Source organism: Grammomys surdaster, unplaced genomic scaffold, assembly GCF_004785775.1.
Source record: "Grammomys surdaster isolate TR1022 unplaced genomic scaffold, NIH_TR_1.0 125742, whole genome shotgun sequence".
Lineage (NCBI taxonomy): Eukaryota > Metazoa > Chordata > Mammalia > Rodentia > Muridae > Grammomys > Grammomys surdaster.
Genome location: NW_021620574.1, coordinates 1,351,325 through 1,377,069, shown reverse-complemented (window position 1 = coordinate 1,377,069; position 25,745 = coordinate 1,351,325). Strand labels below are relative to the sequence as shown.

The window sequence follows — 25,745 nt, the reverse complement described above, 5'->3', positions numbered from 1 at the left end:
CTTGTGAGTGAATATTGCAAGCACTCTACCGCCCACCTACACATTAGCCCAGAATGTTTCTTAAAGAGAGATCTGAGTCAGAGGCCAGCCTGGTCTACAGGGCAAGTTCCAGGATAGCCAGTGCTACACAGAGAAAACCCTGTCTCAAAAACAAACAAACAAACAAAACTCCACCAGAACAGGGAACGCAGATCAATGGATCTCTGGGTGGGCTGGGATGTGTGCCCTGGTCCACAACCCACATCACATACACCTTGCCAGATTTTCTATGTATTTTGTCGGCTCAGATTTTGTATCTGTGGTCTAGGCCCTCTTTACTGTAACCCAGTGTTGTCTTCATTCTGGCCTTCTATCTGTCCTTAGTGGGCCTTGCCACACCCTTTCTGACCTCAGGACTCTGGATTTGTTGTTTCCTTTATCTGCTCACTTCTGCCTGGCCCAGGATGGCCTTGAAACTTCTGATCTTTTCCCTCCGATAATCTCCTGCTTTAAATGTTAAAGCTCAGAGTATTTCCCCTCACCACCTTATCTAAAGCACCTACTTTTTCATTTTTAAATTGTTTGTGTATATGTGTCCAGGCACATTCCTGGCACTGTAAAGTATGGAGGTCAGAGAACAACTTCCGGGAACGGGCTCCTCCTCCTATCATGTGGGTCTTGGGGCTCACACTCAAGTCTTGAGATTTGGTGCCTTTCCAGGCTACGCTATTTCACCAGCCCAAGCCACCTGTCTTCCCGTGTTAACAGAAGTTGCTATAGTTACGCTTCCCTTGTTTACATTAATTTGCTGGCCTTTTCCCATATAGACTCCTCTAGAGAAAGAATCATGTTTGTCCTGAACAAGGTGATTTTCTTAGTTTTTAACATTCTGTGAATACCTGAGGACAAACATTTGCAAACATAGTAAGAAAACAAAATAGCATTACTAGTAATCAAAAGATTTGAGTTCTGAGTCTACCAGTCTGTTGTCCTGAGCTATACTTCACTTTATCTCATAGATTTTTTTTTCTCAGTCTGTGCTGGGGATCAAATCCAGGTCCTACTGCATGCTAGGTAAACACTCCACCACTGATCTATAATCCAGCTCTCCAGACCTCACTTTTTTTTTCTTTTTTCTTTTTTTTCTCTTTTTTTGGTTTTTCAAGACAGGGTTTCTCTGTGTTGCCTTGGCTGCCCTGGAACTCACTCTGTAGACCAGGCTGGCCTCAAACTCAGAAATCCACCTGCCTCTGCCTCCCAAGTGCTGGGATTAAAGGTGTGCGCCACCACCGCCCGGCCACTTTTTTGTTTTAAGTCAGGGCTCTACTCTGTATCCCAGGCTGGTTAGAAATGAACTATGTAGTCTAAGCTATCCTCTTCAAACTCATGGAGGTCCTCCTGCCTCAGATCCTTACAGGCACTCATTATTATGGAATCTGAGTATAAACTTAAAATCTACCACACAGAGATACAGAGAACTGACTTGAACCTTGTTTATTTCTTTTGAGACAAGGTCTCATTCTAGTGCTGGAATTATGGAAATACAACAAACACTACATCTGGCCTGAAGTGAACTTTAGAAGGCAAAATACCAAAGACTACAGAGATGGCTCAGCAGTTCAGAGCACTTGTTGCTCTCACAGAGGACCTGGCTTGAGTTCCAAGCACCTACATGGCAGCTTACAACTAACTACCTGTAACTGTAGTCCTAGGAGACCTTCTGGCATGGCCTTAGGCACATGCACACTTTGTTTGTTTGTTTATTTTGAGAAAGGGTTTTACTATGTAACTCTAGCTAGCCTAGAATATGTTGCCTAGGCTGGCTTCAAACTTACATACCCAACGAAAATAAAATTTGAGGATGATATAATAAAAATAATTCAGAGCTAGGCAGTGGTAGCACACATCTTTAATCCCAGCACTCATGCTCAGGAGGCAGAGGCAGATGGATCTTTATGAGTTCAATGCCAGCCTGGTCTACAGAGCAACTTCCAAAGCAACCAGGACTACACAGAGAAGCCCTGTATCTAAATAAATAAATAGTAAAATGCAAATCAGGTGACCTGTTGTATGCCTTTACTCATAGCACTGGGGAGGCAGAGGCCAGCCAATCTTTGTGACGTGGTTTACCTAGCTATTCCAGATAGCCAGGGCTAGGGAAAAAGAAAAGAAAAAAGACAAAATGTGTCAATACAATTAGTCAGATCAGAACTGTACAGTGTAAATTCAAGCTACAACAGAAGGAACTTAAAAGATCTCCTAGGAAAAGTAGCTGAGTCTGGCATCAACCTGCAGCCTAATCCTCAGCCCAATAGCTTAGAGTTTCTTTTGTGACTAGGTCTTCCTGTGTAGACTGAACTAGCCAAGAGCTCCACTCAGTGAATCTCCTCACTCTGCTTCCCACTGTTAATATGGCTCTTTTACTGGCCTACTGAGGACAGGTGGCACCTGACTTGGGGCACGGGATGTGACCCCCTACATTTGATAACACTATCTCTCCAGACCCCCCAAAGGGATTTCTACCTCCTCTAAGCTTCAAAGTTGAGCACCAAGTGGTTGTGGTAGAGCACAGCTTTAAACCTGCACTCAGGAGGCAGAGGGAGGCAGATCTGAGTTCAAGGCCAGCCTGGTCTACAGAGTGAGTTCCAGAACAGCCGGGGGCTATTCAGAGAAACATTGTCTGGAAAAATGAAAAAAAAAAAAAGTACCTGTGAGCACAGAAGAAAGGCCCATGCTTTGCACTGTCCCAGTATTCTCAGACTGTTTCTTCTGCCTCAGAGGATTAAGTGCTTGGATCGTGAGCACACACCCCTTCCTTTTCTTTAAATGATGTGGTCAGAAACTCTCCATTTGGATTAAACCTATTTTCATTTCATATTTGGTTCAGTGCAAGAGCGCCTGCTTGGTTTGCACGAGGCCCTGAGTTGCATCCTCAGTGCCAATAAAAAGACAAAGAAGGGCTGGGAATATAGCTCAGTTGTCAGAACGACTGCCTTGCATGCACAAGACCCTGGAAACACACTCCTACAAACACACACACATACACACACACACAAAGATGATGGCTATGACTCTGCCTGCATTTCCTTTTTGTTTTGTTGCTTTTTGTTTTTGCTTTTGGCTTTTCAGTATTCAAGACAGGGTTTCTCTGTGTAGCCCTGGGAGTCCTTCTGGAACCCATAGATCAAGCTGGCCTGGAATTCAGAGATCCATCTACCTGCCCCTGCCTCACACACCCTGAGATAAAAGGCACGTACCACAATACCACCCAGCAACTTTGCCTTCCTCGTTTAAACTCTCACTCTGAATGTTTGAACACAGTGGCATCCAGCAAGCTGTCACTTGGGAGTGGCAGAGGGGAAGAAGCTAGTTTTAGCAACATAATGTGAACAGTAGCAGCCTAGAGATGACCATCAGTGATTAATTCTTTGTATCAGTATTGAGTTTAGTTTAATGTAGCAACATTCTCTTCCTCTCTTCCTTAGTTGTTCTAGTTAACCCCAAATGTGTTGACCTCAAAGCTTTTTTTTTTTTTTCCTATTGTCCTGGAGTAGGATTGGAGGAGTTGGGTCTCAGGTCAAGGAACTTCTTAGGTATGAGGTTGCCTGTGGCTGCCTGATTCACACTGATGGAACACCAAGCACAGCTTCCTCCAGTAATTGTCAGAACAAAATTCGACAAGCTGGTGAATGCTAGCCATGCCTCTTGGGTCACTTCCTGTTTGTTACATTTTTTTTTTTTTGAGCCTTACCTTCAAGGTGATGGCAAGGGCAGACAGAGTTCACAAGGCTTGGCTTGGCGCTCCTGGACAGAGAACGCCTTGTCGGTGGTGCCACCTGCAGGGCATTAAGGAATTTGCTAGGCATTTTATGGGAACGGGAGGGAATGATTCTTCTCATTCTGCCTGCTCAGACTGAAATGTTCTTCCTGCCTTCCTTGATGAAGTCTTTTACTCTGAATATCTGCCGTGGATCGCAGCGTGGATCCCCCTTAAGGCTGAAAGACCCGTATTCGCTCTAATACTGTAACAGGCAATATTTAGGGCAGGGCCCAAAGCTGTAGTATCATCTCCTTCCTTGCTTGCCAATTAAATCTGTCATCTGTGAGATGAGTAACTGGAGTCCTCCCATTTTAACAGTGACCTCTGGGGAAAAGTGAGGAACGCCAAGCCCTGAGCCGATTTTAGCATGGTGGGGTTTTGTTGTTGTTTCATTGTTGTTTTGATTTTGTTTCTTGCAAATGTTAAGGCTTATGAGATGCCAGGTTTGACCACCTAAGTTTGATCCCCAGAATCCACATGGTGGAAGAAGGGACCACCTAACAGGGTCCTGTTAACTCCTGTAACAGAGCAAGGCATGATGGAAATCTGCAGTGCAAAGGAAGAAGTAGGCCCAGAAGGTACTGGGGCTTCATGACAAAACAAGAGCCAATTCCCAGTTCGACCCCTAACCCTTTGGGACTCCTCTTCTCCAGAAGGGCTTAAAGAGACTGGGAGCTGGAAGGAGAGTGTGTGCGTTTTATAAACCTTTAAAATGCACATTGACTATAAACAATACGGATCTTAAGATGGCCACGGACGCTTGTACTTTCCTGTAAGCCTAGTATTTGGGAAGCTGAGGCAGAAGGACTACCATAAAAAAAAAAAAAAAAAGCCAGGGTGTAGTGGCAGATGCCTTTAATCTCAGCATTTAGTCAGAGGCAGGAGGCTAGCCTGGTATACAGAGCTGGATAGCCAGGACTTCAAAGAGAAACCCTGTCTCGAAAACCAAAAACAAACAAAACCCCCAAACAGCAACTACAACAAACCAGGCTTAAAAGGGAAATAATCATGACATAATAATTTTGCAGCCTTCTGTGGGCCACAGGCACTGCACCCTGAACAACTTCTGTCTGATCTTCCTGCCTCCACCTCTTGAGTACTGAGATTATAGGCCTCAGCCACCATGCCAGGATGAATGCTGTGCTGGGGACCAAACCCAGGGCTTCATGAATGCTGGGCAAACATTCTACCAAACTAAGCTACAAATGCACTTCTGCATCCCCAGAGTTGTTGCTTTGAGACAGGGTCTTTGTAGTCCCGGTGTGACAGGAGTTGGGTTTTTTTGTTTGTTTTTTTTTTTTTTTTTTTTTTTGAGACGGGGTTTCTGTGTAGCCCCGGCTGTCCTGGAACTCACTCTGTAGACTAGGCTGGTCTCGAGCTCAGAAATCTGCCTGCCTCTGCCGCCCAAGTGCTGGGATTACAGGCGTGCGCCACCACTGCCTGGCGTAGATGTTCTTTATGCATGTGTGGGAGCATGTGAGGCCAGAGGGCAACCTCAACGTTGTTTCTCAGGAGCGGCCCACCTTGTTTTGGGGTGTCGACTTTTATTATATGTACACATATGGATAACGTGCAGGTGCCAGAAGGCACTGGGGTCAGATATCCCTGGAGCTGGAGATAGGAAGCCAACAGTTGCTGGTGCTTGGGTGACTTTGGGTCCTTTGCAAAAGAACTGTGCTCTGCTAGGCCATCTGTTAGCTTGTACATTGTTTTTTTGAGAATCTCTCACTGGGATGTGGGGCTTGACTTACTGGTTCACAAGCACAAGGGGATCTTCTCTGCTTATTCAGCACCAGCATAAGCTGCCATACTTGTTTGCTTTTCTTGGGACAGGGTCATTGGAGCTCAGGGCAGCCCCTTGTATTCCTGACCCTCTGGCTTTTATTTCTGGCCTTTAATCCCACACTTGGGAGGCAAAAGCAGCCCTGGGCTACATACCAACTGGATAACAGGACTATACAGGTAACAGACATGGCAAGATAAAAGTATATCAGCAGTTTCGTCACTTGCCTTGTCTGAGGCCTTTTGTTCAAATATCCTCACGCATAGTCGTGTAAATGGACTAACATTTACCAATGCTCCCACACTCTGTAATGCAGTACCCCTGTAGACCTCTCCTTAGCACTAAGGGTGAGACTCAACTTCCCTAACACCCTCATGCAGGATTAGGGTAAACCCTAGTCTGCAAAGTGAAATCAGGGCCTTCATACCACCACCAAGGTGTTTACAGTTCACAACTCTCACTCCTTCCCTCCAAGCTCAAAGTTAGCCTGGCTGGGCTGGACCCAACGAAGGCACTGAAGGAATGAATGCACCACAACCAGCCTGAAGGACCATTTGACATCTTGGCAATGCTTTATGTAGTGTGGAATCAGAGGTGATGTCAGAGACTTAGGCTAGTGCTTCCCTAGTACACAAGAAGCAATGAATCACCGATTCACCTATAATTACTATCACGGGGGATTAAAATTGGAGGTGCAGGCCTAGGCTCATCTGGGATAAATAAAGAGTATACAGAAAATTGTTTTCTTAAAGCTTTTACTTTGAGACATCATGGAAAACTGAGAGGTACACACATGGAGAAGACATGATCACAGAATGGAAACAGCACAGAAGCATCAGTGCCTGCGGCTAATGCTAGAGCTGGAGTTTGACATGATACGGGGGCTGGAGGAATGGACTTAGTATTCCTCTCCTTCTTCCTCACCCTCACCCTCCACAGAATCCACACCAACCTCCTCATAATCCTTCTCCAGGGCAGCCATGTCCTCACGGGCCTCAGAGAACTCTCCCTCCTCCATGCCCTCACCCACATACCAGTGCACAAAGGCACGCTTGGCATACATCAGATCAAACTTGTGATCTAGGCGGGCCCAGGCCTCAGCAATGGCTGTGGTGTTGCTCAGCATGCACACAGCTCTCTGGACCTTGGCCAGGTCACCACCAGGTACCACAGTGGGAGGCTGGTAATTAATGCCAACCTTGAAGCCAGTGGGACACCAGTCTACAAACTGGATGCTGCGCTTGGTTTTGATGGTGGCAATGGCAGCATTGACATCTTTGGGGACCACATCACCTCGGTACAGCAGGCAGCAAGCCATGTATTTACCATGGCGAGGGTCACATTTCACCATCTGGTTGGCTGGCTCAAAGCAGGCATTGGTGATCTCTGCTACAGAGAGCTGCTCATGGTAGGCTTTCTCAGCAGAGATGACAGGGGCATAGGTGGCCAGAGGGAAGTGGATGCGAGGGTAGGGTACCAGGTTGGTCTGGAATTCTGTCAGATCAACATTCAGGGCCCCATCAAATCTGAGGGAAGCAGTGATGGAAGAGACAATCTGACTAATAAGGCGGTTAAGGTTAGTGTAGGTTGGGCGCTCAATGTCGAGGTTTCTACGACAGATGTCATAGATGGCTTCATTGTCTACCATGAAGGCACAATCAGAGTGCTCCAGGGTGGTGTGGGTGGTGAGGATGGAATTGTAGGGCTCAACCACAGCAGTGGAAACCTGGGGGGCTGGGTAGATGGAGAACTCCAGCTTGGACTTCTTTCCGTAATCAACAGAGAGCCGCTCCATCAGCAGGGAGGTGAACCCAGAGCCAGTGCCCCCGCCAAAGCTGTGGAAAACCAAGAAGCCCTGGAGACCCGTGCACTGGTCAGCCTGTGAGAGAAAAGGAAATGTAATGTTTTATCAGGAGGGCATACTCTTAGCACTATTTGCAAGTCCTTTAGGTTGGGAACCCTATCTACCTGATAGAAAAAACTTGACATATTTTGACAGATACCGAGGCACCCTCCCATTCCATTTTAAAACCATCCATATATGGCATTTACCAGCTTGCGAATTCTGTCCAAGACAAGGTCAATGATCTCCTTGCCAATGGTGTAGTGGCCACGGGCATAGTTATTGGCAGCATCCTCCTTGCCTGTGATGAGCTGCTCAGGGTGGAAGAGCTGGCGGTAGGTGCCAGTGCGAACTTCATCTGGAAAAGGGGAAGACATCAGCCACCCACCAACCAAGGACCCTCACAGGCTCACTCACCCTTCTGGATCTACAGAGAGATTCTGAGTATGTGATCAAGAAGGAATGCCTCAGGGAAGGGAGCCCCCAGCCAGCTTACCGATAACTGTAGGTTCCAGGTCTACAAACACTGCCCGGGGCACGTGCTTGCCAGCCCCTGTCTCACTGAAGAAGGTGTTGAAGGAGTCATCTCCTCCCCCAATGGTCTTGTCACTTGGCATCTGGCCATCGGGCTGGATGCCATGTTCCAGGCAGTAGAGCTCCCAGCAGGCATTGCCGATCTGGACACCAGCCTGGCCAACGTGGATGGAGATGCACTCACGCTGTGGAAGGGAAGGAAGAGAAGAAAAACATCTATAAGCAATGTCTCAAGTAACTGGAGTTCTTCGTAGTACAATGTTACAAATTCGGCCACATTCCACACCTAGGCGTGGTTACTGTTTTCTCTTCTTGAAAACCAATATATTAAGACCTTTGAGTTCTGCTTTTGCTCCGGTGTCCAGATTCCCGAACAATTCTAGACTTAGGAAGCACGTGGCTGGAGCAGGGAGGGGAGGTGCCTAGCTGCTGGGACAAGGGGCAGGGCTCTGCGGAATGTGACAAGGGAGGAATTTTCAGAGCATGCATCTCCTGCGGCCTGCAGGCTGTTGGTTTTCAGCCTCCTCTATTTGTAGGCACAGAGCTCAGCTCCTCCACATCCGCCCTGGTTCAGCAAGGGATTATCAACTGCCCAGATCCGATTTCTGGACCCTCAAAACACTTCAATGTCATCATCTGGCCCCACACAAATTTCCAACTGGAGACAGTTGAACTCCTTGCCTTTGGAAAACTACGATTTGCGGAATACAGTTGAGGAAATATTCCCCATACTTCCTATTGCTTTCATTAAAAGCAAAAAGGTCGCGGCTGAGGTTGGAACTCTGTAACTGCTGGTTTAGAATGGTGGCGATTCTATGTTTGACCATCAGCTCAAAACCCGGATCCACTTGGGGACACACCCTAAACGAATTAGACCCGCAGTGGCTCAGCGCGCACGCGCACACTGCGGAGGCTGTTCCCGCCGCTCTCAGGCGGGAATGTAACGGCTGCGCATGCGTCTTTTGTCTCCGGCGCCTTCCCGCCCCCGCCTTTTCTCCCGAAAGAGGAAGTGAGGGCGGGGGGTTGGGAGGGGGGGAAAAGCCGCGCGCGCGCCCGCCAAGCAGCAAGCAAGGGAAGGGTGGGGGAAGGGCCCGGGCGGGAAGACTGCAGTCTGAAAGCGCCATGCTGCATGTTTGGGCAGGGTGTGATGTCTGGGAGACCGAATTCCAGGGAGATCAGAGTGGCCCTTCTCCCCCAAACCAGGGTGGTCCCCAGCAGCATGGGCCCCAAGCTCTCCTGCACGCGCACCCCTCGATCACAGCCCCGGGCGAGCTCCTTCCTCTTCTCCATCTCCCCCTCCCCTCCACACACCGACCCACACTCACCATGATCGCTACGGGTTAGAAGGCGAGGGTGATAGAAGCAGACACCGGGTCACGGTTACCGTTCCCGACAACTAAGAGTCGAGGTAAGTAACGCAATGAGGCGGAGGCGCCGGCGCCCGGGCTTCTTAAGTAGCAACTGGGGAGGGGCGGGCGCGGCCGCTGGTCACCGTCCCTCCCCGGGCCAGCCGCGTCCAATGGGCGCCAGACCTGACCGCCGCAGAGGCGGGCTCGGCTCCGAGCCCCCTCCTCGCGTGGGCCCGCGGGGCGGAGTGGCCGCCGGGGCGCGCGCCATGCTGCAGACAGGGGCGCGCCGCTGCAATGCGGGGCGGCGGCGGGTACTGCCGCAGAGGCGACCAGGGGGAGACTCGCTCCATGTGGGCGAGCCCTGGGACTTGGCGTGTCCGCAGTTTTAAAGGTGAAGCAGCATCCTAATATGCTTGAGGTCCGGATAGCTCAGTTGATTATATTCACGTGGCCACACTGGATGAGTGAGTTTTACCTTGCTCTTTGCTTCCTTTAAAGGCTGTGCATTCTGTACTTACCTGCTGTGAAAGGCCCTTATGAAGGCGAGTAGCCATGCTTGATCTATTATAATGACTGGTTCTCAAAACTAAGGGTATCAAGTACTGGAAGCATTTTGAATCACCCAAAGGATGGTAGTAGCTAAGCACGGAATATTGAGCTTGTTAAAATAAGGGCAGACTAGGCCCCGGCTTTAGCCTGGAATAACCCAAGTAAGGACTCTTTCAAAAGATTTCTAAAACATTTAAATCGTAGTTAAATTGAACAAGTGAGGCGAACCTGGAAGGAAAATGTCTCACAGAAGCATATTAGGGATTTCTCGTGCTATGTAAGTTTCCTAAAAGGATTGCTTGGCGTTAAGTACCAGATTATATACTACCCCCGAATTTATTTCAGGACCGCAAACCACTATTCATAAGGTGATCGGGGCTAACGTGTGGCTTTAAAATTGTCCTCATAGAAACACAGTGTAATTACCAAACTATTCAAAATGTCCTCCTGGCAGCGACAGCACGGAGCACAGATCCTTCGCAGCTGTGCAGCCTGAGAACGCCCCCTTTCAGATCCTCAGGCGCCTTTAGTCAGGTGCAGTTAAACAGAATTCCAGGAGTCACTGTAAAGGAATGCCTTGGCCGGTTAATTAGGAGAAGGAGCAGATGCCTGGTGTTAGAAGAGGAGGATCTGGTAGTGCTTCAGCAGATACCATGTGGGTGATTTGGGGGCCGAGGAAATGATTCAGTTAGGACCTGAGCTTGATTCCCCAGAACCCAACTGGCGTGTGGGACAGTCATGGTGGCTCGTGGTTGTATTGCCAGTGCTGCAGAGACAGAGGCTTAGTGGCTAGCCAGACTAGCCTTTCTGGACTAGTTCCAGGTCAGTGAAACCATGTATCAAAAACAAGCGAACAAGGTGGGAAACAGAAATACAGCCAAACATAAATTGCTAAGTGTGATAAATTTAAAACAAAACCCCTAAAGTTGATCTCTACCTCAAACATTCAAGGATCGGGGTTATAGGTAAGAGTTAATTCTCAGCTTCATTCACTTTTATTTGTGGAGATTGGGTCTCTCGCTTGGTCTGTGGCCAGGGAACGATACTAAACTGCTGATCCTCCTGCCTCCACTTTCCTAGTGCTGGATGTCTTAGGATTTCACGGCTGTGAAGAGACACCAAGACCAAGGCAACTCTTATAAAGGACATTTCATTGGGGCTGGCTTACAGGTTCAGAGGTTCAGTCTGTTGTCATCATGGTGGGAAAATGGCAGCATCCAGGCAGGCATGGTGCTGGAGAAGGAGCTTTCTATGACTTGTTCTGAAGGTAAACAGAAGACTATCTTCCAGGCAGCTAAGAGGAGGGTCTGAAAGCCACCCCCACATTTCCTCCAACAAGGCCACACCTCCTATTACTGCCACTCTCTGTGCTAAGCATATTCAAACCACACTGGGGTTACAGGTGTGGGGCACCGTGTCTTTGTGCAGTGCTAGGGATTAAACACAGGGCCTTAAAATGCTTCCTAGGGCAACAAGCATTCCACCACCAGTGAGACCATCTTCAGCCCCTCAGGAGGTGACTTTTGTTTTTTGAAAACTATGTTTCAGCCGGGCAGTGGTGGCGCACACCTTTAATCCCAGCACTTGGGAGGCAGAGGGAGGTGGATTTCTGAGTCCGAGGCCAGCCTGGTCTACAGAGTGAATTCCAGGACAGCCAGGACTACACAGAGAAACCCTGTCTCAAAAAACCACAAACGAAAACAAACAAACAAAAACCAACTCATGTCAGAACCAAACACTGGCCAGCCACAGCTTGTGTCCAGGTGGGAGTCACAATGACTTGCTTCACTTCTTGGAACACTGGTCTAGTTCCAGGACCTTCGTGCCTTCCTCCAGCTTGAGCATGCCTCTTTCCTGGCGCAGGCGGTACCTGTCAGCCATGGACTGAAGCATCCATTTAGTCCGAAACTTCTTTTGTTCAGAGCCATAAATTAAGATCTCGGTAAGATCAGAAGATTCCAGCGTCTTCAGCTCAAACGTGACCCGGCTCACCTGCTCGATGTGAGGCATTCGAGATCCCTGTGGGCCGAACAGAGAGTTTAGCACCAGCGTGTTGACTCGCAATACTTCTTGGAGACTATGTTTTTATGTGTAGCCACAACTATAGAGCACCCTGGCCTTGAACTCAGAGATCTGTCTTCTCTACCTCCGGAGTGCTGGGATTAAATGATGATGATGATTATTTTAACTAAGACCTAACAATTTTATTTTCACATTCACCATTATAATTTAAAACTGCTGGGACTGAAGACTTGGCTCAGTGGTTAAGAGCACCTGTTGCTCTTGCAGAGGACCCAGGTTCAGTTCCCAGCATTCACATGGTGGCTCACAACCATCTGTAATTCTGGTTCCAGGAAGTCTAGTGCCCCCTGGCCTCCAAGCACATCGGGCATATGAGTGGCACACAAACACACAACTAACTACATGGCAACTGCAAGTTTTAATCCTACTTCTCTGAGAGCAGCGGGGAGCATGTCCTTGTCATGCCTCTGAGCCAGTCAGACACAGCACCGTGAGGCACCGGTGAAATAGAAGAGATACTGTAGAAGTGATAGAGAAAGTACCAGCATCCCCACCATCTCCCTTGTGCCGAGTCATGCTGAGTCATCCCGTGTCATGTGGGTACCCTTGTGACAAGCAGGAGGTCTCATCATTGGAGGCCTATCTCAGCCACTTCTAAGTCACTTAAAAGTGACACTGTGGTTGGAAGATGCTTGGCCCAGGGAATGACACTGTTAGGAGGTGTGGCCTTGTTGCAGTGGGTGTGGCCTTTTGGAGGAAGTGTGTCACTAGGGGTGGGCAATGAGACCCTCCTCCTAACCACGCGGAAGGCAGTCTCCTGTTTGCCTTTGGAAGGAGAAGTAGAACTCTCAGCTCCTCCTCCTTCATGCCTGCCTGGACACCTCCATGCTCCTGCCTTGATGATAATGGACTGAACCTCTGAACCTGTAAGCCAGCCCCAATTAAATGTCCTTTATAGGAGATTCCTTGGTCATAGTGTCTGTTCACGGCAGTAAAACCCTAACTAAGACAGGCACACACATTTTTGGGGATTTTTTTTTTTTTAAGACAGGGTCTCACTATGTAGCTCTGGCTGTCCCAGAATTCACTCTATAAACCGGACTAGCCTTGAATTTGGAGATCCACTTGCCTCTGCCTCCCAAGTGCTGGCATTAAAGGCTTCTGCCACCACTGCCTGGCTTGGTACATACTTTTAATCTCGGTTCGATAGAAGGCTGGGGCAGGAAGATAGTAAGTTTGAGACCAGCTTAGGCAGTGTGGTAAGTTCCCGTTTCTCAGAATAAACGGCGGTGACACTAACAGGGAAGGAAAAACTCCCCAAAATGGCTTCTTTTTTATATCCCATTGGTCAAAACCAGGTTCAGTTCTGAAAGAGGAGGCCAGGAAGGCAAGGGTTGAGAGAGGAAGAGTTTGTTCTAATTTATCCCTCAGGAATGACCACCGACTCCCTTTCTCTCATCTGGAAAGCATGGGAAGAAGGCTGATTAAATGCTTTCTGTGGCTTAGATCTTGAGTGTCTCCTAGTTGTCGTCCATGTGTTGAAGGTATGATTCCCAGCCAGCAGTACCACTGGGTAGTAGTAGAACTTTTAGGAGATAGGACCTGATGGAAGGAAATCTCACTGGGGTAGGGGTGTGACTTAGAAGTGGATACTAGAGTGTGGGTCCTTGTCTTCCTGTCTTTTACTTCCTGGCTGCCACAAGCTACTTTTGCTAGGCACTCCAAACATTGGTGTACCGAAGAAGTTGCATCTCCGAAAAGGTCACCACAGTCTAGGGGAAGTCCCACAGAAGCTGCACTCCTGGAGACCCCTTGCACAGTTTGCATGTGCAACCCCCTCACAAATGCACAGACTCTCTAAATATGTGTTTTAAATATATAAAATATAATACAGCCCCAGTGAAGTAAAACACACGGGCTTGGGAGATGCCCAGTGAGCAAAGTGTCTGTCACTCAACTGTGAGGACCTGAGCTCTGTCTACTAACCATGTCAAAGCTGGCCCTGGTAGTGTGCATCTGAGACCCCCAGTGTGGAAAGCAGGAACTGAGGGAGAAGTATCCTGGTGCTCTCTGGGTAGCCATACTAACTGAATCTATGAGCTCTTATGTTCAGTGAGAAACCCTTGCCTAAGAAAATACTGTGGTAGGGCCGGGGAGATGGCTCAGTGGTTGAGAAAGCTTGAATTCAGTTCCCTACACTCTATCAGGTGGCTCACAACCGCCTGTTAACTTCAGCTCCAGGAGATCCGATGCCTCTACCTTCAAGGGCACCGCATTCATGTGCGTATACCCACATGGAGGCACACACAAACACAGAATTAAAAAGTAAAAAGAAAGGTAGTGGCCAGTCATAGTGGTGTGTGCCTCTGATCCCAGCACTCAAGAGGCAGAGGCCAGCTTGGGCTACAGAGTGAGTTCCGTGACAGGCAGGGCTATGTAGAGACACCCCTGACCCTGTCACCAGAGAGAGAGAGAGAGAGAGAGAGAAAGAGGGGGGGGGGGGAGAGAGAGAGAGGACAAAAATAGAAACTGAAGAAGATCCCCTCTGTAGACCTCTGACCTCCTGAACAGATGCACATGTGTTTGCACCCATATAAACACACACACATGCATGCATGCACACGCATACACACTGATTGTTCTTAGTCTTCCTTCCTTAATAACAGAGCCCTAATTTTGTGAGGAGTAAGGTTCCAGTTCCCATTGCAGCTATATTGGCCATGTCTGTGTCAGTGCTTAGTGGAAGGCATTTATCAGACAGTTTTGAGGGCGAGGTGGGTGGCCAGCACTTAGGAGGGAGGCGAAGGGAGGTAGATCTCTGTCTCAACAACAGAGAACGAAAAGAAAACTGTTCCTAACACACACATGTTTCCCCTTGCCTAGAATGTGGGTCACTGACAACCTTGAGCGCAAGGCAACCCTAAGTCACATGCTATCGATGGAAGAAGACAGAACATGGGTCCCCGTGACATTACCAAGCTACAGAAGCCTTGGTCTGTTGTATTGACTAAGTACGTTAGCAATAAACTCAGACTCACCAGTAATGTGTTGGTGACACAATAGGAGGAATCAAAGCATTTCCCCTTGGTGACATTAACCAAGAGTGAGCCCAGAGTTGAATTCTTTGCTCGGTTCTTCCTGTGTCTCCTGTGTCCTCTGTCTGTCCTGAGTGCTGTCTGGTGTCTGTCCTCCTGTGTGTTTCCTTTTTTTTTTTTTTTTAGATTTATTTTATGTATACGAGTATACTGTCACTGTCTTGAGATACACCAGACGGGGGCATCAGATCCCATTACAGATGGTTGTGAGCCACCATGTGGTTGCTGGGAATTGAACTCAGGACCTCTGGAAGGGCAATCAGTACTCTTAACCGCTGAGCCATCTCACCAGCCCCTCCTGTGTAATTCCTAATAAAGTGCTTTGCCTTTGCTTTTATTGACCAGCACAGAAAGCATCACATGGGAAAGGAATGGAGGGTACTTCATAGACATCTTTAAGAAGTTTACAATGAATGAAGTCACCGAACCAGATAACAAATGTTATCAAGCAACATCTTTGTGTTGCTTCAGCATTTATGGTGGATATTTGTTTCACAAAGTTGCTTTTTGCCTATTTGCTGTTTTCAGGATTTATTAACACACACTCACACACAGATCAGAGGCAACAGAAGTTTTAGGTTGTAAAATATAATTGCTTTGGAAATACAAGGCAAAAAAAAGTTCAATTGTTCCATTGTTCTCAGGCTAAACTGGCTGAGTTCACAGCACAACACACCTCAAGGGGTATTATGAATGTTGGCTATGAGGTCCAGCAAATGTTCCTGTCTTTTAGAATATAAGAGATATTTCGCCGGGCGGTGGTGGCGCATGCCTTTAATCCCAGCACTTGGGAGGCAGAGGCAGGCAGATTTCTGAGTTCGAGGCCAGCCTGGTCTACAGAGTGAGTTCCAGGACAGCCAGGGCTACACAGAGAAACCCTGTCTCGAAAAACAAAAACAAACAAACAAAAAAAATAGAATATAAGAGATATTTCTACAGTACTTCATGGCCACAGGCTGCCTACCTCTGAATTTCCTATTGTAGAAGAAAGTTTGTTTAGGAATTTGGTGTGGTGGGGTGTGTCCCTGTGATTTGGAGCTAATGGAGATTCACCAGTGTAGCTCACACCTGTCATACCAGTGTCCGAGAAAGCAGAAGCAGGAGGATGGATATTTGTTCAAGGTCAGGCCAGTTACACAGTTGTAGGCCGGTTACACAGTTCTAGGCCAGCAAGGACTACTTAGTGAGACTTAGGGTTTTTGTTTTTAGATAGTCCTGGGTATCTTGGAACTCACTATGTAGACAAGGTTGGCCTTGAACTCACAGAGATTCACCTGTCTCTGCCTCCCAAATGCTTAAAGTTTAAAGGCATCTGCCTCGACACCCTGGCCCAAGACTATGCAAAACAAAAACTAAGCAAAAACCCTCAAAATAAAACATAAGCATGATATTAATAAAACATTGTTTGAGAGATGCTTTCTAGATAATTTTCATTAGTGGGTCTAATTTTTTGGAATATATGTTACACCAGTGTATTTGTCTTCTCCACACACGTGTGTAAGCCCTTTTCTGTTACCTGTCCTGTGTTTGTAACTACTCACCCTCAGAACTTACTTAAAACAGCTATTCATGAGTAGGAAAATGTTCTTGATTCCTTGTGTCGTCTGGCATCAACTGGGAGGTCTAGAGTGGCAGATACCTTGGGCTCTGGTCCCCTGTTGGATGCGATAGGGCAGTTCTTTTCCACATCACCTTTCTTTCCCTCCACACATTCTTTTATCCATTGGTAATCTAGCTGGAGCTTCTTTGCAGGGTGGCTCGCTTTTAAAAGAAGGAGAACAAAGCTCCAGGCATCTTAAAGGGCTTGACCTGGATTTGGCACGCAGTCAAGTGCTTCAAGCACTTAGACACAGCTTCGGCTACAAAAAACGGTGACTCACAAGGCTGAAGGCACCGAGATGCGTCATTGTCCTAAAACTGCAGTCACTTGAGGTCCTTGGAACTCTGCCTTGGAAGCCTTGGAAGACCATCCCACAAACACCAGGGGAGATGAGGGTAGAGCAACATCCTGGCAGCAAAAGTAATGATTCATAACAAAAGAGGAGATTAGCAGCTGGTCGGCTGTCTTGCAGGACTGGAGCAGAGACAGGGATGGACAGGACCCCTGACCACGACTCTTTTTTTTGTTTGTTTGTAATGTGTATTGGTGTTTTGCCTATGTGTCTCTGTGTCAGATCACCTGGAAACTGGAATTACAGACAGTTGCGAGCTGCTATGTAGGGGTGCTGGGACTTGAACCTGGGTCCTCTGGAAGAGCAGCCAAAGCTCTTAACCACTGAACCATCTCTTCAGCCTGAGTCCCTAACTAGAACTATTAATTCTGAATATATCTTTCTTCCTGCTCCAGATCTTTGCTTAAAGCTGAGCTTGTATCAGTACCTTGAAGATGAACTTGGAGTTACTGGGCTCCCTTTACGTGTGCCCCCGGGCTCCAGGATGATGGAATCTCCTTTCCCTGATCCACACTGTTATCCCCAGCTTTGACGGTTACCTTGGGCTGAGTGGTCAAGCCTGGCTCCTTAGGGCTGCTGGAGCTGAGGCTTCTGTTCTAAAACTCCACTTACGCCTTGGGTGAGTCACAAACCATGGGGTCTCAGTCCTTAGTTACAGGTAACCATAAAAGAATGGGAAAAGGCCGGGCGGTGGTGGCGCACGCCTTTAATCCCAGCACTTGGGAGGCAGAGGCAGGCGGATTTCTGAGTTCGAGAGTTCGAGGCTAGCCTGGTCTACAGAGTGAGTTCCAGGACAGCCAGGGCTACTCAGAGAAACCCTGTCTCGAAAAACCAAAAAAAAAAAAAAAAAAAAAAAAAAAAGAATGGGAAGGATCAAACGCTCCCATAGAGATCTTGGAGTCACTTTTGTTACAGGGACTTTCTCTTTTCTTTTGACTTGGGCAGAGATTACTGCTCTCTCATTTGATAAAGCAGAGGGACAAGTGTCCCTGCTCTGTGGGCTCGAGAGACTGACTTAAATTCCCTAACTTGCTTGTCCTTGTTGTTTCAGGTCAGCTTGGAGGCCCTTTGGAGCTGTTTGGACATCTGCCATTTGCCCTGAAATACTGTCTCTTTTGCTCTGGGGTTCTTTTGAACTATTTGAGTATCTACTGTTTGTCTAACAGGCCTTGTCTTTGGACTCTTGAGAAAATCTGAGGTCATTTGAATTATTTGGGCATCTGCTAAAAGGGCCAGGCTCGCCCCCCTGCCCCCCCGCCAGGGTTTCTGTGTGTAGCACAGGCTGTCCTAGAACTCTCTTTGTAGACCAAGCTGGCCTCGAACTCACAGAGATCCATCTGTCTCAGTCTCTGAAGTGCTGGGATTAAAGGCATGTGCCACCACTACCTGGCTGCACCTAGACTTTTAACATACAAAATTGGACAGTAAAATTCTTTTGATGTTTCTACCTCCTGTAATTAGTACTTTTTGTTTGTGCATATGCTTCAGCCATCACACTCTGTCTCCTTCTCATGTATTAGCTTATCACCAGGCCAAGAAACCTGGAAAGCCAGGTTAGCAGATACTCCAGTTCCCTCGAGATTGAGTATTCAAACACAAGAGAGGAATTGGAACAGTTATTTAGAAGATACTTTGTTACACACTGTTGGCTCCTGACTAGAGCCACAGAGCTGAAGGCAGGAAGCTAAGTCCTTGCCTTAAACCTACAGTCGGCTGGATTCCAGAAATGTAAACCATCAGCCAGCCCCTCCCCCCACCGCACCCACCACCGCTCTCCCATGCCTCACATAGTTACTTAACAAGGGCAAAGCTGCACTCTGGAGCAAAAACAATCATCCTGTAGAAGCTAGTGATGCAGATTAACAGTTTGTCAGCCGCCCTGCTGGACTGGAGCTAAGCTGATAGACGGGCTATCCCTTCACCAAGATGGCTTAATTCTCGTACTGGTTACTCCTAGCCTCAGTTCTTCCTCTGATGAGCCTAAAGTTTGTTCCTTCCCAGTGGGTCAGTTAAATGTATCTCCCCTGCTCTCTCACTGTCATTTGTCTCTGGTTGGCATATTGGGACAGGTAGGGGAGCCTAGCTGGTTGGTGCTGCTCACGCTGGGACTTCCTCTGCAAGAGCAACTCACACACACACACACACACACACACACACACACTAATGAAACATTAAAAACACCTTATCCAGCCCCACCTGTTAAGTTTGTACTGATAGACCAAATCTTTTAAATTCAGACTCCATTTTAGAGAACCTGACCTAAGTTTGAACTCAGGTAAACTTAACAGGCTGGTACCTAGCATTAGTTTCCAAGTTGCCCCCCTACAAAACCTGAGCCTAACTCCAGTCTCTAGGCTAATCCTCAACAAGACCAGTGTCTCCAGGTTACACCCTCAACAAGACCAGTCTCTCCAGGTTATTTCCCCTTCAAACCTGCACCCCCAGGTTTCAAGCCCACCCTCTGTCTAACGACCACCCATGACCACCCATGCAGAGGGGAGCAGAAGTTAAGTTTAGGATATGACTCCCAGCACCAGCCAATTATATTAAAGACCACAATAGCTTTCCAATGAGATGCTTACACGTTCAACCCCCACTTGCTGCTTACTATAAAGTCTTGCCATGATAGACATTCGGGGCTCCCACACCACCAAAACCATCCTTCGTGTTGGCAGTGTGTTGGGGCAGGGAGGGGGAGGGGTGTTCCAAGCTAGCTCAAATAGAATAAAGACCTTGCTGTGAGTTGCATCAGATTAGCTCCTGTCTGGTTTTTTGTTTTGTGTGTATGTGTGTGTTTGTGTGTGTGTGTACCATTAATATTTCCCTGACACTACAATACTATTTCCCTATACTGTGGATCTAGGGCACTAAACCATTTAGGGATATTCCAAATCAAAATTACAGTATAAACCAGTACCCCTTTACCCTGGAACCACAGTCAAGATGTGGGAGTGGCCAGTGAGGAAGACATTTACTGAAGTTTATACACTGTGATTTTTTTTTTTTTTTTTTTCCCAATTACTTTCTTCTTTGTGTATGTGTGTTACCCGTGTGCATTCAGGTGCTCGCAGGAGTACATGTGTGAGTGTGTGTGCACACTCGAGCGTGTGTCCACACAAGTATGTTTAAGAAGGCATCTCATGGAACCAGAAAGTTGGCTTAATGATTAAGAGAAATTATTGCTCTGAGGAGATTGGTTCCCAGCACCTACAGGGCTGCCCATAACCGCCTACAGGGCTGCCCGCAACGGCCTGTAACTGCTTCCAAGGGACCTGACCTCTGTAGGCTCCTGTGTGCATGTGGTGTGGTGTGTGTGTGTGTGTGTGTGTTTGTGCACACACACTCAGGTTCCCTTCTCCCTCTACCCCTCCCTACACATACACACACACACACACACAGAGGCCTGAAACTTACAGAGACCCACCTGTCTCCGAGTCCAGAGTTCTGGGTTTAAAGGCCTGCATCAGGCCTTTCTTACCTTAGTTTTTGAGATAGGGCCTCTTACTGAACCAGGAGTTCATTGATTCAACTAGACTGACTAGCCATCAAGCAAGCCGCAGGGATCCAATGAGATTACAGTACATTTCAGTAAATTTGAATCTGCTGAACCATCTCTCCAGCCCCCTTTTGCAATTCGCCTTTGATTTGTTCTGAGACTGGTCTCGTTTCGTTGACCTGGAACTCTCTATGTAGCTCAGCCTAGCCTTGAGCTTGAGGCAATCCTCCTGTACCCGACATTCTGCAATTAGCAGGCTAAATTCTTAGTAGATATGTGATAACTGTACCTATTTATGCAGTACAGTGTGGTATTAAAAGTCAGAAGTGGGGCTGAGAGGGTGTGGCTAACGTGCTTGCTGTGTGAATATGAGGACTTGGAATCAGATCCCCAGCACCAACAAACAAACAAACAAACAAACAAACAAAAAACCAACTGTGGAGCTGGAGAGATGGCTCAGTGATTAAGAGCACTGACTGCTCTTCCAGAGGACCTGAGTTCAATTCCCAGCAACCACATGGTGGCTCACAACCATCTGTAATGGGATCCGATGCCCTCTTCTGATGTGTTTAAAGATGACAACAGTGTACTCACATACATGAAATAAAAAAATATTTTTTTTTTTTTTTTTGTTTTTTGAGACAGGGTTTCTCTGTATAGCCCTGGCTGTCCTGGAACTCACTCTGTAGACCAGGCTGCCCTCTGCTGCCACATCCGTGTGCTGAGATCATAGGCGTGTCTGCCACACTTCACTTCAGCCTGCTGCTTATGCTGTGTTACATTTGTTGACACATTAAACTCAAACTTCAGTTATACCAAATTTTCATTGTTGATATTGTTTTGTTTTGTGTCGAGATGGTCTCACCATGTAACTCTGGCCGGCCTATAAGTGTTATATAGACTACACTGGTCTTGAACTCACAGAGATTCACCTGCTTCTGCCACACACTTGCTGGGATTAAAGATGTGCCCCTCCATATGCAGCTTCAAAACAAACAAACAAAACCTGTTTACTTGCTGTTAATTAATAATGGTTCTTACCAGGCATGATAGCACATGCCTTTAATCCCAGCATTCAGGAGGCAGAGACAGATGAGTCTCTGTGAGTTCAAAACCAGTGTTGTCTACACAGCAAGCTCCAGGGTAGCTAGCTCCAGGCTTCATAGTAGGACCCTGTCTCAAAAAAAGCAACAACCACAAAGCAAAAGAGGAAAAAAAAATTAAAACTGCTTTTCATTTGTTCTTACCTTTTTCTTTCTTTCTTTCTTTCTTTTTTTTTTTTTTTTTTGAGATACTGTTTCTCTTGTAACAACCAATGCTATCCTGGAACCTACAGAATTCGCCCTGCCTCTGCCTCCCTGGTGCTGGAACTAAATGCACGTCCACCACACCTGGCTAAGATTGTTTTGTTTTTAAAGCAGAGCTGGAATTTAGTAAAAGGAGATTTAAAGTACAGGGTCTCACAAAAAGTAAAGCACATCCAAGAGTGTTTGTATGGGGGCTTCTCAGAGGAGTGCCACTTAGCACTTAGGCTGTCCTTTAACCATGTCACCTTTGTATATAATACATTCTAATTCCTTTAATCCTCTCTTCTCACACCCCCTCCCTTCCAGCCCTGAAGATCTTGCTCCTCTACAAATCCCTTTCTTTCATCTGGTAAGCCTGTTTTTGTTACACTTTATGTTTTGTTTTATTTTTACTTTCTTTTATTGAGACAGGGTCTCTTCCCTAGATAGCCCTATCTGTCCTGAATTCACTAGGTAGACCAGGCTGTACCTGAACTCACAGAGATTAAAGGCAAGTGCCACCATGTCCAGACTCATTACATTTCGTTTTAATTCTTTCTGTTCGAGTATGTACGGGGAGGAGGCAGAGGTCAGAGGACAACTGTCAGGACTCAGTCCTTGCCTGCCACCATGTGGATCCTGAAGATAGAATTTAGCTGGTCAGATGAGGTGACAGACAGACACCTTTACCTGCTGAGCCATCTCGATGGCCCTTGAACTCATATCTCTCTCTTCTGTTCTGTGATAACTGATTTTAACCAAGGCCATTTCTATAACTGTGAGTTCACAACTAGCCTTTGGGCCAGTCTTGGTGGCACAAGATTTTAATGCCAGTTACTCAAGAGGGAGAGAGCTCTGCACAGTGAGACTCCAGATAGCCAAGGCTACATAGTGAGACCCCATATTAAAAAAACAAAAAAACAAAAAAAAAAAACAAGGGCAGGAGAAATGGCTCAGCAGTTAAGAGCACTGCCTGTTCTTCCAGAGATCCTGAGTTCAATTCACAGCAACCACATGGTGGCTCACAACTATCTGTAATAGGATCTGATGCATTCTTCTGATTGATGTGTCTGAAGACAGGTACAGTGTACTCATATACAAAAGGAGAGAGAGAGAGAGAGAGAGAGAGAGAGAGAGAGAGAGAGAGAGAGAGAGAGAGAGAGAGCCGGACAGTGGTGGTGCACACCTTTAATTCCAGCACTTAGGAGGCAGAGGCAGGTGGATTTCTGAGTTCGAGGCCAGTCTGGTCTACAGAGTGAGTTCCAGGGCAGCCAGGGCTATACAGAGAAACCCTGTCTCGAAGAGAGGGGGGGGGGGGAAGCCCAACTATTTACTGGAGCTTCAGGACTCAGCAGTGGATCCACTACAGGGCATTTGAGTAACTACGTTTACCATTTACATCCCCTTAACTGGCAATGTCAAATAAAAAGAGCAGCTGATACAAAAAATATAATTTGTTTCCACTAAGAGCAGAAAGAAATGTAAGACTGTTCCAGACAGAGGGCTCTTCTGCCCAGCTGGACTGGCCTCAGGGCTCGGTTTCTAAAGAAACGCTCAATCTAAAACTACTTCTAATCGGTGTGCCGGCTCAGCAGATGAAGATGTCAGCGACCTGATCCATCCCTGGAGCCACACAGCGGAAGGAGGGAACTCCGCCTTCCACACTGCTGCCCGGACCTGTGCCTCACAGCCCCGAGCACACAAAATGCAGAAAAGTAATTTGTAAACCTAGCTGTTTGGGAGTTGAGCTGATGCTGCTGCCTGCAATATTCCACATTACTTTTCTTCTTTGAGTTTATTGGCCCGTATTACAAAAGGGATATCCTTAGAGAGTTATTCAGATTTAATTAACACATTAGATTGACTACATTCATTAGGCTTTCAACCTGATATTCAGCAAAAGATGGGTTTGGGAAAAAGATTAACTATCTAGGTCAAATGTAGGAGGCACTTGCTTGGAGAACAGGCATCTTTTGGGAAATTTGGACAGCGGAGACAGAAGCATGTGGGATGTGGGACGACACACCTACCAAGGTAGCTGTCCAGGTAGCATGAAAAGCAGCTGACAGAACCCCAGGACACATTTACAAGTCACTATTTTCTCTGTTCGTGGCATACCATCAGCAGTTAACTGAAAGATTCTGACCTTAAACTAGCTACTTTCAACACCTAAAGTTCGAGGATAGCTTGTGCTATCTAGCAGGGTTGCTATCTAGCCCGGCCTGTTAGAAAACAAAACAACCTCCCATTTTAAGTAATTTTAATGATGTGAAATATAAATACTAAAACCAGTATTTTTTTTTTTTTTGCTTTAATCTCTGTGATGGCATTTTCTTTCTAGCTTTGTTTGTTTGTTTGTTTGAGACAAAGTTTCTCTTCCTAACGGCTCTGCGGGTCCTGGAACTTGCTATGTAGACCAGGCTGGCCTTGACCTCACTGAGATCTGCCCCTGTGATGCATTTTCATTCTGGTGTGCCACACTTCCTTCTCAGTCACTGTCTTGTACTCCCCATTAGCTATTTCCTTCCTTCTCCCTTGTGGTAATACTTACAAATATATTTTGGATCATATGGTTTAATACACTAAGATAACTTTAAAATAACTAGTGCAAACATCAACTAGAAACAACAGTTCTATTATTTGTATTTTTATTTATTTATTTATTTATTTTTATTTATTTATTTTGGTTTTTCGAAAAAGGGTTTCTCTTATAGCCCGAGCTGTCCTGGAACTCACTCTGTAGACCAGGCTGGCCTCGATATTATTTGTATTTAAAGGCCCGTCTTATTTGCAACCCTGGATGGCCTGGACCTTGCTTGCTATGTAGAGTGGGCTGGCCTCAAACTCACAGATCTCCCTCTGCCTCCTGAGTACCGGGATTAAAGGAATATGCCAACATGCAGGGCATTTATATATGTATGTATGTGTATATGTACATATTCTATTTTCCAACCATTTTTTATGAAAAGGTCTCATGTAGCCCAAGCTGGTCTGCAGTTTGTTATATAGTAGCTGGACCATTTAATCCTCCTGCCTCTGCTTCCCAGGCCTGAACCACAAAATCTTTTTTATTGTTCTTTCATCTTAAGGTACTGAATTTTCATACCCTATAGTGGTAATCTGTCACCTTCACAAAGTGTGCAGTTAAACGGCAAGAGAAGGTGCCTCCATTACATTAGCCTGTAATTAAGTCTTTGGGAGAATTTTCTTGGTTAATGATTGGCCTGGGAAGGCTGGGTCCATAGTGGGTGGCGCCACCCTGAGCAGGTGGTCCTGGGTCAGATAAACTGCAAAAAGAGTACAGCATGGCACAAGCCAGGAAGCCCCACTCCTTCATTGCCCTTTTCAGCTCCTGCCTCAGCCCCTCCCCCAGCTCCCCTTCATGGACAGTAAGATTGAATAAACCCTTTCCTTCCCGGGTCTCTTTTGGTCATGCTGTTGATTTCAGCCAAAGCATGAAAGCTGGGACATACCCAAATACAGAACACAAGACAACTTTTAAGACAGGGAGTATTTTATTTAAAATCCATCAGTGAAGTGGACGACTTGCGTCTCTGACAAATCCTTCATATTTAAACCATAAGTCAGTAACCGTATGAAAGCACACATTGCCACATACAAATTAACTGATCAGACCACGACTTTCTATGTTGGAACAGAATAAACATCCCTGTGAAAGCAGCACCTTGTGACATTTAATTTAGTATTCCTCTCCTTCTTCCTCACCCTCACCTTCCACAGAATCCACACCAACCTCCTCATAATCCTTCTCCAGGGCAGCCATGTCCTCACGGGCCTCAGAGAACTCTCCCTCCTCCATGCCCTCACCCACATACCAGTGCACAAAGGCACGCTTGGCATACATCAGATCAAACTTGTGATCTAGGCGGGCCCAGGCCTCAGCAATGGCTGTGGTGTTGCTCAGCATGCACACAGCTCTCTGGACCTTGGCCAGGTCACCACCAGGTACCACAGTGGGAGGCTGGTAATTAATGCCAACCTTGAAGCCAGTGGGACACCAGTCTACAAACTGGATG

General features: G+C 46.9%; 2 protein-coding genes and 1 long non-coding RNA gene across 4 annotated transcripts in view; 1 reads left to right on the top strand and 2 right to left on the bottom strand.

Annotated features, from left to right (window-relative positions):
• Positions 1-6,320: 6,320 nt before the first annotated feature.
• LOC114639518 (tubulin alpha-1B chain) overlaps positions 6,321-25,745 on the bottom strand; it is a 25,554-nt gene continuing 6,129 nt past the window's right edge. The window contains exons 1-4 of one of the 2 annotated variants that reach the window (XM_028788281.1): positions 9,285-9,382; positions 7,922-8,144; positions 7,635-7,783; positions 6,321-7,461 (exon numbers count right to left, since the gene is read on the bottom strand). In XM_028788281.1, the coding sequence (XP_028644114.1) occupies positions 6,481-7,461; positions 7,635-7,783; positions 7,922-8,144; positions 9,285-9,287 (1,356 nt within the window). In that variant the 5' untranslated portion in view covers positions 9,288-9,382 and the 3' untranslated portion in view covers positions 6,321-6,480. Of the gene's footprint in view, positions 7,462-7,634; positions 7,784-7,921; positions 8,145-9,284; positions 9,383-25,745 lie in introns of those variants that run through there. The other variant, XM_028788282.1, reaches the window with a different exon arrangement.
• Positions 11,621-12,394, bottom strand: LOC114639519 (developmental pluripotency-associated protein 5A-like). The gene is made up of 2 exons (XM_028788284.1): positions 12,308-12,394; positions 11,621-11,876 (listed from the first exon to the last, which is right to left on the bottom strand). The coding sequence occupies exons 1-2, from the start codon at positions 12,329-12,331 to the stop codon at positions 11,643-11,645; spliced, it is 258 nt and encodes an 85-aa protein (XP_028644117.1). The 5' UTR covers positions 12,332-12,394; the 3' UTR covers positions 11,621-11,642.
• On the top strand, positions 12,756-19,086 carry LOC114639520. The gene is made up of 3 exons (XR_003714017.1): positions 12,756-12,805; positions 17,322-17,545; positions 17,978-19,086. It is a non-coding gene; the product is annotated as an uncharacterized LOC114639520 (long non-coding RNA).

Excerpts from the sequence above, each read along its gene's own strand:
- LOC114639519 (XM_028788284.1), bottom strand. The coding sequence starts at position 12,331 with ATGCTCCCCGCTGCTCTCAGAGAA. Across the intron at positions 11,877-12,307 it reads TCCCCGCTGCTCTCAGAGAA|GGATCTCGAATGCCTCACAT; the intron begins GTAGGATTAAAA and ends TTCGGCCCACAG.